The sequence below is a fragment of the Crocuta crocuta genome, unplaced genomic scaffold, assembly GCF_008692635.1.
Source record: "Crocuta crocuta isolate KB4526 unplaced genomic scaffold, BGI_CrCroc_1.0 scaffold339, whole genome shotgun sequence".
Classification (NCBI taxonomy): domain Eukaryota; kingdom Metazoa; phylum Chordata; class Mammalia; order Carnivora; family Hyaenidae; genus Crocuta; species Crocuta crocuta.
Genome location: NW_027530357.1, coordinates 2,732,654 through 2,746,855, shown reverse-complemented (window position 1 = coordinate 2,746,855; position 14,202 = coordinate 2,732,654). Strand labels below are relative to the sequence as shown.

Below are 14,202 nucleotides of genomic sequence, written 5' to 3'. Positions count from 1 at the left end.
AAAAAAAAAAAAAAAAAAGATGTTTCGGACCCCAGCTCGTGATCCAGTGGTTTTGGGGTCTAAAACATCCAGGGGGCCGCTGTGTGGTCAGGCTGTCAGAAGTAACAACCAAGTATGAGTGTGTAGGTGATAACACAATTGCCAGCTGGTTGGCAGTGATTACATGACACACCCACAAACGGGCTGAGATGGGAAAACTTGTGCACTGCACAATCGGTCAGTGCAACAGAAACGGCAGGAAACGCCTAGATAAATGGAATTGATCTGGTGTGTAACAGGATGTTTTGTGGTTTTGTATGGTTATTAGCTTAGAAAGTCGTTCATAAAAAACTCAAACATTTGCAGATCCCTGAAGCATTTCTAGAAAGTTCTATTTCTAGCAACTCCCAGACGGGGCCTCGCTTCCATCCGGACCCCAAGGCCCTCAACACCTGTTCCCTGCCAGCGTTGCCAGGTCTAGCCCTGGCCACTCTCCCACATTCCTTCTGTGCTCCAGCTTTCTAAAGATTCTGGTAGATTCCCAAATGGGCCATCTTCAGACTCGCCCATCCTGGTCCGTTCCAGCTGCTATAACAAAGTACCATACGCTAAGTGGCTTATAAACAACAGACGTTTATTTCCCACAGTTCTGGAGTCTGGAATTCTGAGATCAAGTGCACACATGGTCAGGTTCTGGCCAGGACCCTCTCCCGGGGTGTAGACTGCTGGCTTCTTAATGTATCCTCACATGGTGGGCAGCAGAGAGAGGAAGCAAGCTGTCCTGTGACTCTTACAAGGATATTAATCCCTTTCATGAGGGCTCTTCACTTATGGCCTCATCTAATCCTAATTACCTCCCCCAAACCCTACCTTCTGATACTATCATGCTGGGGGTGGGGGTAGGGTAGGATTTCAATCTGTAAATTTTAAGGGGACACAAATATTTAGTCCATAACATGCCTCTTTGCATTTACAACTGCTCTTCTACCCACTCGTATGCCATTTCCCATGTTTTCCTACTGGTAAATTCCTACTTATCCCAAATGTCACTTCCTCCAGGAAACCTTCTTAGATTTCTCTAGGTTCCTATAGCTCTTTGCACTGGAGTGTACAGAGTGCATGTTTCTGGGTGTGGTTCCTCTATGACACTATGAACTCTCTGGGGGCGGATGCCTTGTCTTATTGCTTTGTGTAACTTCAGTCTCCTCACAGGTGCCTAGATTAGCATGTTTTCAGGCAATGCCTGCCAGAGAAATAAATGAATGAAAGTATCATTGTGTGACACAATTTGAAAAACACCGGAAAAGCCCCATGTCCTGCCTCCCAGCATTTCCCCAATGGACAATACAAGAGTCCACTGTTGAAATGAAAATGCCCTCGGTAGTCCCTTAACTCTTCCTAGAAAAGGAGCAAGGATTAATTAGTCATATCAGAATCTAACCATGATAGCTTGCTGAGAATATTCCCATTCAAAAACGAGCACAAGGGAAAGACAGGAGAGGGAAAGAGGCTACTCAGAATAAAGGAAAGGAGATACCACTTCATCCAGGAAGATGTCTCCAACTACCCCCTAGTCTGAATTAGGTGCCCTCTTCCTACAAAGCTCAGAGTCCTTCCCATCCCCATCTTTCTGTGTCACCATTGACTTTCCATGTGCTCTTAGAGACCCAGGGTCCTGTTCACCACTGTATCCCGAACAGTCAGCACAATCCCTAGTACCCACTTGTTGTTCAATAGGGATTTTAAGAATAAAACTGAATCTCAGAACCAATATTCATGCCTGGGGAAACATGGTGGTGGTTCAAGATGGTGCCGGACGACTTCCCAGATTGTAAGACAGATGGACAGACCGAGAGATGTGTTCACTCCTTCTCCACCACGGTGCTGCCAAGCTCCAACCCCAAGGTGACAAATGGCAAAGTCAGGGAGGCGTGTACACCATCAGGCACAGAATGTCTCAGCCAGTAGCAAGATGTCTGATTTTTAAAAATTTTTTAAAAATGTTTTTTATTTATTTCTGAGAGAGAGAGAGACAGAGAGAAAGAGAGATACAGCATGAGCAGGGGAGGGTCAGAGAGAGAGGGAGATACAGAATCTGAAGTAGGCTCCAGGCTCTGAGCTGTCAGCACAGAGCCCGAAGCGGGGCTCGAACCCACGAACCGTGAGATCATGACATGAGCCAAAGTCGGACGCTCAACTGACTGAGCCACCCAGGTGCCCCAAGATGTCTGATTAGAAACCAGTGGTTGAGTCAGCAAGAATAGAATCATGAAGTCTCAACTTTCATCATCTAACACAACAAGCTCCCATAGACCGTATCCACTCCATTTCTGCAGCCACATGAAAATGTGAAGCAAATGAGAGCATTTAGGCAAATCTGAGAGAAGGCGGCCTTGGTCAAAAGGGTCTGGGCCTTAGAGTACTGATTTGTTACTGATTATCATGGACAAGCCCCTTTCCAGGCATAAAGGTATCTGATCTTGTGGGGTGTGGATTATTATGCTCATTTCATAGCACCTAACAAAGTCCCTGGCACCTCGTAGGTGCTCAGTAAATATTTGCTGATTAATGAAGTGAGGAAGGCACTGAGACCAGAGAGGTTAAATATTCAAGGTCAGGTCCATCTGACTCTGGAGTTCCAAATGCAAGACATTCCTGCCCTGCAGGTAGGAGGGTGCCCTTCAGAGATGCTCAGTCCTAGGACAATATGGCATTTAATGGTCGGCTCAACTCTGTTGGTGTCTCTCCCTCCCTCTTCTCCCCACCCCCAGCATGTTGATTCGGTCAGTGAAGATAGGCCGCGGGTACTTTAGCATGCTACGGGAGGAGAGCGCCTTGAAAAAGAAGCAACAGTACCTTCAGAAACTGAAAGAGGAAGAAAGACATAAATTCCAGCCAGCCAAAAAGATCTCAGAAGTCCACTATGGTGATATTCTTTTGACGTAAGTAGATGGTGGTAGCTATAGTGTCCGCACTCTGGGGAGGGGCCTGGGGAGGGGCCGTGCAGAATGAATGCCACCTGGTTGGGCTGAGGGATGGTGGCTGTCTCAGATTGGAAGCCCCGTCCTGGGGTGTGGCATCTGACCTTCTCTTTTAGTCTGCTCAAACCTACCTGTCAGCCTCACCTTCTGGTACCCAGCAGAGCACCTTCTACTACGGATACCTGTTCTCATGTCTGATGCTAAGAGCTATGTAAGAACTCTTGCTGGTCCCCAAATGTGCCTCTTTCCTTCTCTTTACCAGACTTGCCCCTATCTCTAGGCCCTTCCCCATGCTGTTCCTTGGGCCTTACATACCCTTCCCCACATCTTCTTCCAACTAAAGTTCTACTTATCATGAAAGCCTAGCTTAAATTCTACCTTTTCCTGATACTTCCTGGATCTCAGCCCAACCCCCTCCAGAACCCATTTGGACTCAGGGTTCCTGTAACGCACTTGTGTGCTGGTTCACCTTAACCCACATCAATATCTCTATTCTAGACCTTCAGCTGCATTCCCAAATCCTAGCTCAATGTCTACCTAACGCAGGTGCACAAGAAATGTTTGTTGGTTTGTTGAATACAGTAGCTCCCCTCTTTCCATAAAAGGTCTTTCCTCTGGCTGGTTGAGGACCATCAACAGACTGGCTCATTATGAAATGTCCATTCACATTGACAATAGCAATAGTGATGGTGACAATAACAACCACAACAATAATTGTTATGAGTGTCTACTATGTGCTTTATGCACACCTTCTCATCTACATTTCAAAACATCCCTTGGAGAGGTGCTATTATTACCCCCTTTTTAGAGATTAGGACAAAAGCTTAGAAATGCTCACATAGTTCCCCCGTGACTAAGGTCATTAGTTAGAAAGCATCCTTGAGTCCCAATTTTTGAGTGACACCAAAATTCCTAGTCTGTGCCATTCTTTATAGACAGACTCCTGGGATGCATAGCTTGTGCAGACTGAATGAGGCACGTATCAGGAAGCGGGGGGAGGTGCTGAGGCATGCAGAAAGGAAATATATGGTAATGGCCTGCCTCTGTAGCCTTGTCTTATTAGAGCAGTGGTCTCAACTTGGGTACACATTAGAATTGCCTGAGCAGTTTTTAAAATACCAATGCCCAGGGAAAGATGGCGGGGTAGGAGGACCCTAAGCTCACCTCATCCCAAGGATGCAATGAGATAGCACAAATTCCCAATGCCCGGGGTGCTTCCCAGACCAATTACATCCGAATCTCTGGGGGCATTACCTGGACAAAGTATTTTTTAAAGTGTCCCAAGATGCAGGCGCCTGGGTAGCTCAGTTGGTAAGCATCCGACTTTGTCTCAGGTGATGATCTCAGTTTGTGGGTTCGAGCCCCGCATCGGGGTTTGTGCTGACAGCTCAGAGCCTGGAGGAGCCTGCTTCGGATTCTGTGTATCCCTCTCTCTCTGCCCCTCCCCTGCTCGTGCTCTGTCTCTCTCTCAGTATCTCTTCTCTCTCAAAAATAAATAAACATTTAAAGTTCCCCAAGATGATTCCAATGTGGAGCCAAGGTTGAGAGCCACTATGCTTGGGCTTCAGGGACCCCAACTGCCAGGTGGCGGGCTAAGGAGGAAAAGGAATCCACAGCAGATACCTTTTTTCCTCTGCAACATGTCCCAAATTCTGTTCTTCACCGTGTTAACTTAGAGAAGTACCAATATGTGCTTCTCAAAAACAAGGGTCCTCTCAGTGAAATCCTACAATGTGTGACCTTTCTGTGGCTGGCTCATTTCACTTACCAGAACGCTAATAGTCAGGGATCTCCTTAAAGCTCAAGGTTCCAGGTGATAGATACAAGCCCCAAGTGCAAGGCCGTGAGGAGCTGGTGTATTTCTAGATGCTCCTCCCCGAAAGTGCAGCTCCTCCTGGCTTACTGTAAGAAGGCCTTTCTCTTCGACGCCTCATTTGTGTAGACCCTGGGCTATAGTTTCTGTGCCCCTTGCCCTGTGTGATTTTGTCTTATCTTAGAGAGGGAAGAGTGCGTGAGCGGGGAAGAGAGAATCTTAAGCAGGCTCCACACTGGGAGAGAAGCCCCACACGGCGCTCCATCCCAGGACCCTGGGATTATAAGCCTGAATGGTAAGAAGAGTCTTATGCTCAGCCGACTGAGCCACCCAGGTGCCCCGCCATGTGCTATTTCAGAAGGAAAGTTAACCTTTTCTAAATCGGTGAATGTCGTTATACCAAGTTAGCACTCATGCTAGCTTATGTCTCTGGCTTTCATTTTGGCTTGAAAATTCCAACTTGGTGTCAGCTCTTTGTTTTTTTTTTTTTTTTTTTGCTATTTTGTCCAATTTTTTAAAATTATTTTTACCCTAAGGGTCGATCTAAATAAGCTAGTCTGCCATTTGTGCATTTGTTAACTCATTTATCCATTCTAAGATGAGAGAAAATATTTATGCTTTACCATCCCCACACCATGCCTTTTAAAGAGTGGGCATCCCAAGGAGAAGGAAGCCCTTTTAAGGGGAGCAGGGAGTATTTAAGGGAATATGTAGATACAGAGATAGAGCAGAAGTGCTTCACCTAAGAGGCAGAATGGAGACATCAGGAAGACTCACCAAGAGTATAAGCAGAAGGGACCTTTTAGGGGAGAGAAAAGAGAAAAGGCAGCCACCACTAGGAGAGAACAGAGACGTCTATAATTTTTTTTATGTTTATTTTTTGGAGAGAGAGACAGAGCATGAACAGGGGAGGGGCAGAGATATTGGAGACACAGATACGAAGCAAGCTCCAGGCTCTGAGCTGTCGGTATAGAGCCCAACGCGGGGCTCAACCCCTGTGAGATCACTACCTGAGCTGAAGTCAGACACTTAACCAACTGAACCACCCAGGCGCCCCGAGAACAGAGACATCTAATGGGGATTTTCATGAGGTTCTGCCTCATAGCGTGAGACATAAATCCATTTCTTGGTTTCCCCACAAGATCTTCAGTGAGGTAGCAATTGTCCCTGCGTGCAATATGGTCTTGGACCTTCATCTCGGCCAGATGGAAAGTAAGTTTGGTGGTGAGGAGGCTACTTTGATCCAGGCCCCTTCTCACTGTACAACCAACCATTATATATTGAAGACCTATGACGTACAGGGCCTCTGGGGGCACTGAGATATGAAAAGGATTAAGGGACAGTCCCTACCACATCCAATAGGAATGTGACAAAGCATCATGAGGATGCACACCGAGGGCCAGAAAAGGAAAACATTCCCGCCATTTTTCCCCTTTACGGCGATCCATGACCACACTCACAAGGCTTCTGACACCAGATGTGTGGAGTTCCCTCCCACACCAAGCAATTCGCCATGACACCAGCTGGGGATCCAATCATCCAACCCAATTCTGACACCATCTACCAGAAAGTAGCGTCAGATCCCACAGGTTAAGGGCTCGGTCCCACAGGACAGCCCCACACTGTCACCTGTACTTCTGACTGACTGGCTATAAATCAGGGTTCCCATGACCCTCCTCCTTGGGTTTGATCATTTTCTAGGGTGGCTCACGGAACGCAGAGAAACACTGACTTAACATTTGCCCGTTAACTGTATAACAAAGGATGCAGATGAACAGCCAGATAAAGAGGTAAATAGGGTGAGGTCTGGAAGTGTCCCAAGTCAGGAACTTCTGTCCCCATGGAGTTGAGGAGTGCCACCGTCCTGTTATGTACATGTATTCACCAAGGCAGAAGCTCTCTGAATGTCATACTTTTGAGATTTTTATGGTGGCCTCACTATGTAGTCATGATGTATCATTAACTTAATCATCAGCCCCTCTCCCCTTTCCCGCAGGATGGGGACCTTCTGAAAGGTCCAGGCTTCTAAAGATGATGACCTGGTCTTTCTGGTAACTAGCTCCCACCCCAAAACTATCCAGGAGCCCACCAAGAGCTGCCTCATTAGAACAAAAGACATTCCTACCACGCAGGAAATTCCAAAGATTTAGGAATTCTGTGTCAAGAACCAGAGTCTAAGATCAAATATTAGAACAAAAGATCTTCCTAATGCTATTTCCACGTAGGAAGTAGCAATGATTTTAGGAGCTCTGTCCCAGAAGCCAGGGGCAGAGACCAGTAGATATTGCTTCTATTGATTCACAATGACCATCCTTTCAAGCTTAGGGGGTGAATCCCTTCCAGGTTAGGGGGTGAAAAGAGAGACCATGTAGAATCCCCAGAAGTATGACTTGCGAGCAGGATTTTTAATGCTGAACAGAAAGAGGCATGGTGAGACACATCAGGATTAGCTGTCTGTGGCCAGCACTTCTGATTAGAAAGGCCAGGGCTGAAGGAGGGTGTTGATGGTGTCATCTTTTGACAAAAGTCAGAAACATTATTTTCAGAGTGAAAAAAAAAGTAGGCAAGTCATGACCTGAGCCACCTGCATCCAGCCACCCACTGGGCCACCAATGAAGTATCCTCATGGGACAGAGGCACATGAAAGAGAGAGGGCTACTCAGTGAGTAAGGGGGTTCTTACTCTTTAGTAAGGGTTCCAAGAGCTTAGAGCAAAGTCTGCCTTCCCTGAGCCTAATGGTGCTTACAATCTGGTATGCCCAGAGACACCAGCCAGCTGGCAGGCCTTCCTGACATAAAGAGAAGGAATGAACTCACGGCTTTTCTTTCTGCACGCGCTGCACTTGGATTCATGGGCACAGGAACAGGCACTGGGGAAGGGGGAGAGGCATCTGTTAAAGATTCTCCTGCAGCTATTTAAATAGTTCTGTTGCCACATCTCCCTTGTTTGGATGGAGTTTTAATCCATGGCCATAGAACACAATTCTCTCTTCTCCCACCCATGTTTTAGTGTGCGAGACATGGTTTATTTAAAGTTTAATAAGTTTAAATATGCATGAGATCATCCTTCTCACAGACATTGGTCTCGTTGTGTCTTATCTGGTGGATTCTATGAGCTGCACAAGTCTGGTTATTAAAATAAAACTGGAGGCCATGACGGCAGTGTAGCCATCAAATGCAGGTGGGGAAGCAGGGGTTATAAAATTACACTGGGAAGTTCTCCATACCAGTACAGGGTAGTGGTTAAGAGCACAGGACTCTCTCATAGGACTGTTTAGCTTTGGGCAAGTCGCTGTACCTCTCTGAGCCTCCTTCACCATATGAATGGTACCCAACTCCCAGGTTTGTTATAGCAGGATTGAATGAAATAGTGCTTAGGACAGAGCCTGGCAAAGGAGACTCGCTCAGTAACTGTTAGCTATTATTATGCAATAAGGTGACTTTGATCTCTCTGGGTCTCAATTACCTAAGATCCTCAGATTAATGGCTAAAAATCTTAATTTCCAGGCAGGCTAGAAAGCCTCTCTCATCTAAGAGCCAGGTGCTATAAATATAATTCCAATCACAGGAGTATCAAAAAGACAAGTGTTCGTTGAGAATGCTTTTTTAACGAGGCATTTGATCTTGTGCATTATAAAAGCAGGAGGGATTATTCCCCCTCCCACCCCCCAACCTGGTTCCAAGACCACAGGATCAGTTCTTTTAGACAAAAGTTGTAAGTCTGATAAAGTAGGCAAAGGGAGAAAGGAAATCAAGCACGTCCCGAAAGATTTCTGCCTGCTAGTAGTCTTTCCCACTGTGCTCAATGACCTCGTTTTCAGTTGCAAGTTCAGCTGAAAAGGTGAAAAAAAAAAAAAAAAAACAACAACGGGTAGAATTTGTCTTGTTATTGTGGTTGAGAGGCGACAGAAAACCAGAGATTAAGGACTGTAACAACAGTTGGGTTAATTTCCATGTAATCTAAACCACTGGGGGACATGACTGCCAGTAAAACTGGGCAAGCCAACGTATTTGTGGTTTTCTCAGCTCTAAGGCTGAATCAAGAGCTCATGGAAGTGGAAATTATGGGATCTGGATTCCGGTCCTATTTTGTTAGTTAACTCTGTGACCCCAGGATTGTCTTTGAATTCTCAGGAGTAAGGCAAATCCGTAATGTCTGTCTCCACTCTGCCTCCTCGAGCCCCCTTCCACCTCATTCCCCCACCTCGCCACACACACTAAACCAGAGGGATCTCTTCAAGACATAAATTGCTCTCCGCTTAAAACCCTCGATGGCAGCCATTTCTCACACAATAAAGATCAAAATCTGAGCAGAGGTCTACAAGACTCTGGATGGGTTAATCCTGTTTTTCTCCCTCTGCCCCAGCGACACATACTCCTCTACCTTCCCACTCATGATATGCCCGCCAGGGGAGGGCTTTCCCCCATCCCATTCACCTACTTAATTCCCATTCAACCTTCAGGTTGTAGCTCACTGTTTACTTTTGTTCCAGTTACTGCTGCTGTGAACAACCATTCCAAAACTTAACAGGGGCACCTGGATGGTTCAGTGGGTTAAGCCTCTGACTCTTGACTTTGGCTCAGGTCATGATCTCATGGTTTGTGAGTTCGAGCCCTGCATTGGGCTTCTGCTGACTGACCCTCAGAGCCTGTTCAGGATTCTCCCTCTTCCTCTCTCTCTGCCCTTCCCTGCTTGCTCTCTCTCTCAAAATAAGTAAAAACATTTCTAAAAATTGAAAAAAGGAAAGAACTCAAGACAACAAAGTTTGCTCACAGATCTGCTGCTTGAGCTGGGCAAGGTGGGGAAGGATTGTCACTAACACCACTAACCACCGGCGCAGCTCGAAGGATCCATTTCCAACATGGCGGCAACTTGAAGCTGGCGGTCAGCTGTGAGCTCGGCCGGGGTGGAGATCCAGCAGCCATGGTTCCTCTCCCTATGAATTTCTTCATAGGCCATCAGCTGCCTCACAGCGTCTCCATGGCTGGGTGCTACCAGTGAGCATCCTGAGAAGGAGAAGCTGCCCATGCCTGGAGCCTGAGCCCAGAAATGGGCATCATGTCAATTTCCTTCTGACACATTCTATTAGCTCAACCGCTCACAAAACCAAGATTCCATGGGAAGGATACATACGGCCATCTCTGCCTTGGAAGAGGGTCAAAGAACTTGGGGGTATGTGGTTCTGAAATGCCACAACTTCCTCCAACAAGTATTCCCTGGCTCTGGTTCAGCTCCCCCTTATTCTGTGCTGTCAAAGAACCATATACTCTTCTTCTATTCACCAACTGCATGCTGGGTCAAGCACATTTCTGTCCCTAGACTCTAAGCTACAGAGGGGAAGGGCTGGGTCTGTCTCATTCATTGCTGTGTCCACAACCCTCCAGCAAAGAGATGTTCAGTAAATCCGGGCAGTAATGAGTGAACCAGGGAACCTGTCAATGATTCAGTCAATGGAGGTACCTAGGCTGAGGCTCAGAAACTGAAAGGCCCTAAAGGAACTTGCATGTAGTGGGAAGCAATAAGGCAAATGAGGAGCGAGAAGCCAAGGGGTGTGTGCATCACAGGCAGCCCACTGAGAAGCCCACACTGAGTGTAAAGCAGGCAGCGACCTTGATCTTGGGTCCCACCTGACTCTTGCCAGTCAGAACAGGGACCAGAGTGGCAATAGCCTTCAAGTTTTCAGAGCCAAAACTTTTCCATTTTTATGTGAAATCTCCCAAGTTTAAAATACAATTGATTCAGCTACACACACACACACACACACACAGAGTAGGTTCATTAAAATATGTCTATTGGCTAGATTTGGTCACTGGCAAAAAACAAAACAAAATAAAATAACCAACAACCTATGACTCAGGCTTGTTAGAAAGAAAAAAAAAGAAAGTGTTTTATATAAATGAAATGACTTGCTCCATGATGGTGGAGGGGTAAAAAAAATCTAACAAGGTATTAAATGTAACTTAATGTTCCATTTTGTAACAGTCTTTTCCAGGTCAATGTCCAGTGGTTTCAAAATGAACTGTGTGTCTGAACTATGTGTCTGGGCTATTTCTCCCTTCTCTAAGCAAGCCCCCTCCTCCCCTATCCCCAGATTGTGTCTGGCTTGCGAAGAAGCTTCCATATTCTCTGTGGGGCAGAGCATGGGTTTCTGGTTTCCCATAGCGGCCAGCCTGGTGGCCACAGACATATGTCTGGTTATGGCTCATCTTTCGGGGCCCACTGTGCCTCCTTCTAAAGTTTGAGGTCCCCACACATTTCATGGCAGTCTGTAGATGAAGCCTCTTTAAGGAAAGGACTGGAAACAGGACACACTAACTCCAGGCAGTTCCTTGTCTGTGTCTCATGCCTTCATTTCCACTTCTCATCATCCCCATGGCCAGGACCCCATGGCCAGGCTGAAGCCACCTTCCTCTCTCAGGTTGGAATTATTACAGTACCTCTAACTGGTCTCCTTGCCTCTGTCCCTGCCCTCCACCCGCCCCCCTCCACAGATCATTCTCAGAATAGCAGCCAGAAGGTTGACTTTCTGAATGCAAGTCAGATGCATCTTCTTTCAGCTCAAAATCCTTTACTCTCCTTCTCATTTACAGAAAAGGCCCAAGTCCCCTGCAAGCCTGGCTGCAAGGCCCCTGTTCTCTCTCCATCGTCCCCTCCTTACCCCTCCCTGCTGTCTCTGAAACACAGCCCCACCTCAGGACATTTGTACCTGCTGTTTCTTCTATTCAGAATGTGCTGTTTTGAGACATCATTGAATGGCTCACTCCCTTTTGCTCTGCAGATATCAAATGTCACTTTCTCAGTCACTCCCTCCCTCATCACCCTATTGACAATTATAACTCCTAGCCCTCCCAGCCCTCCTGAGCCCTCTTCTTTGTTTTTTATTCCCCACAGCATGTCTCACTATTTAGTACAGCAGGGGAGGGAGGGTTAGCAAACTCCAGTCCAGGGGCCACATCTGGCCCTAAGGCATGTTTTATAGATAAAGTTTTATTGGAACACTGCCACTTACATATTGTTTATCTATGTCAATGGCTGTTTTCCTTTCATTCTACTAAGTAGTTGTGACACAGACCACATGTTTGACAAAGTCATAAATATTAGGCCCTAATTTAAGAAAACATGTCCCACCCCTAATCTATATTAATACGCCACACCGTTTCCCTATTTATCTTGTTTATTCTCTTTACTCCTCTAGAATATGTGTTCCATGAGAGCAGGGGTTTTCGTATGATCCGTTCATGGGCTGCTTCCAGAAGCCTCATCTCTTGAGGCGAACTTACTGCCTGGCCCATAGTAGGTGCCCAATCATATCTGCCAAATAAACGCTGGCAAGAGAAGGAGGCGTTTAAAACGGCTGCTCACTGCTCACTCTGTGTCTCTCTTTCTGTTTCTCCTTCAGCACGTACGATGAAGCCAAGGTTAGGAAGATGGGCGCTGGAGCCGTACTTCGCCCATTCACCCCTGTACACAGCTGCATCATCTCGTCCTCGCTGCCCGAGGCTCACGTGTAAGTCGTCCCTCCTCCGGCTCCCCTGCGTTGCGAGCTTACCAGTTAAGGCCACGGTGAAATGGCTCACGGAGCCAACGATGCATAGGGAGCTGCTGAGCTCTTCCTTTGCCCTCCTGAAAGGGACATAGAGCCCGGAGTCAGCAACGTTCTCTGACACGTAAAAATAACAGAAAGCAGACACGGTGCTTTAGAGCTAAGTGGCAAATGTGCTGAGACTGAGTCATTCCATTCCTTACCGAGCCAGACGCTCTAATGTCAAATAGTTTGCAAAGCCTGATAAAATCTGTCTGCAGCCCTCACTGAGCGTGTGCGACAACATCTCAGCCGGGGCTCAGGGGACGCGTTTTCCCCAAAACTCAAGGAGCTATTTCCCAGAGAAGCACTTGTTGTTTCCTGACCTGAGGCATGAACTCGTCACTGCATGGTGTACCAGGGGCTAATCAACCCTCCAAAGAACACTGTGGCTTTCTAAAACCTTGGCATCTTGTTCCCCTTGTGTCAATTCTCAATTCCAAAGAATTACAAACCCTTGTTTTTCTTTTGCTAGTTAGCACTTTTCAACCAGAAGATTCCGGGCATGAAGATAGACATGCCTGATTTCAGGGCAGGGCTGCTCAACCTCGGCCCTAGTGACCTTTGGGGATGAATAATTCTTTGTAGTAAAGGACTGTCCTGTGTACCACAAGGCATTTGGCAGCATCCCTGGCTTCTACCCACTAGATGCCAGTAGCACCCCACCCTGGAGTTGTGACAACCAAAAATGTCTCCAGGTGTTGACAAATGTCCCCTGGGGGCAAAATCATGCTTATCCTCTTCACACCCCTCTGCTTTAGGGCAATGAAAATGGTGCAATGGATTGTAGACTTCTCCGTCTGGTTATTTGTCAAATATTTATTAAGTCCCTACAGTGTGCATAGTGATCATGGCATTGCTGACCGATCTGCAGGCAGATATCACTCAGTGCTCTGAGCAGCCCTCTTGTGCACATATATTACTATCTCCTCTCTGTAGATGAGAAAGCAGCAGGGAGGTGTGCTCCTCTGCCCAAGGTCACAGAGCTCAGAGTGTCACTGGGCTGGACTTTGTAAAAAATTTTTTTAATGTTTTTTTATTTATTTCTGAGAGAGAGAGAGAGACAGTATGAGCAGGGGAGGATCAGATAGAGAAGGAGACACAGAATCCGAAACAGGCTCCAGGCTCCGAGCTGTCAGCACAGAGCCCAACGTGGGGCTTGAACCCACGAACAGTGAGATCAAGGCCTGAGCCAAAGTCAGATGCTTGACTGACTGAGCCACCCACACGCCCCATGGGCTGGACTTTTAAGCCACGTCTGTCTGACTTCACAGCCCAAACGCTAGCTACCACGCACTACAGAGAAAGTGTATCTTAGAACATTGCCTTTGAGGAGCTCATGATATATTTGGAGAGGCAAGTCTCATGTACTTGAAGAATAAAACAATGCAAGAGAGAAATCATACAATAAGATGGCAGGAAAAAATAAAATCATTAATAAGAGCACTTAGTTCACGAGTGGAAGATGCTACCTTCACTACCCACCACCACCACCACCATCATCACCATCATCATCATCATCATCAACATCATCATCATCATCATCATCATCAATATCCCTCCCTAATATTCCAGCTTTTGATGAGCCCACTCCCCACTTTCCTCCAACTTCCCTTTGATCGATATTATGATTGGATTCTTGATAGACTTATTTGTTCAAGCACATTCCAAGTGGAAACCTAAACTTGTGTTCTTAAAACATCTCCTTGCAGGAATTTGCAGACTCTGCAATTTCTCATTGTGTCCTGTGGAACGCACTTCTGCCCATCTCTCCCGTGGGCAAACCTTCTGAAACCAAATGGTGTAGATCAGTGGTTCTTAAGATTTCATTTGCATGTGAACCCTCT

General features: G+C 46.6%; 1 protein-coding gene across 3 annotated transcripts in view; it reads left to right on the top strand.

Annotated features, from left to right (window-relative positions):
• Positions 1-14,202, top strand: part of CCDC60 (coiled-coil domain containing 60) — a 165,280-nt gene that overhangs the window by 108,055 nt on the left and 43,023 nt on the right. For all 3 annotated transcript variants that reach the window (XM_077765932.1, XM_077765933.1, XM_077765931.1), the window contains exons 3-4: positions 2,751-2,921; positions 12,173-12,280. In XM_077765932.1, the coding sequence (XP_077622058.1) occupies positions 2,751-2,921; positions 12,173-12,280 (279 nt within the window). The remainder of the gene's footprint in view (positions 1-2,750; positions 2,922-12,172; positions 12,281-14,202) is intronic.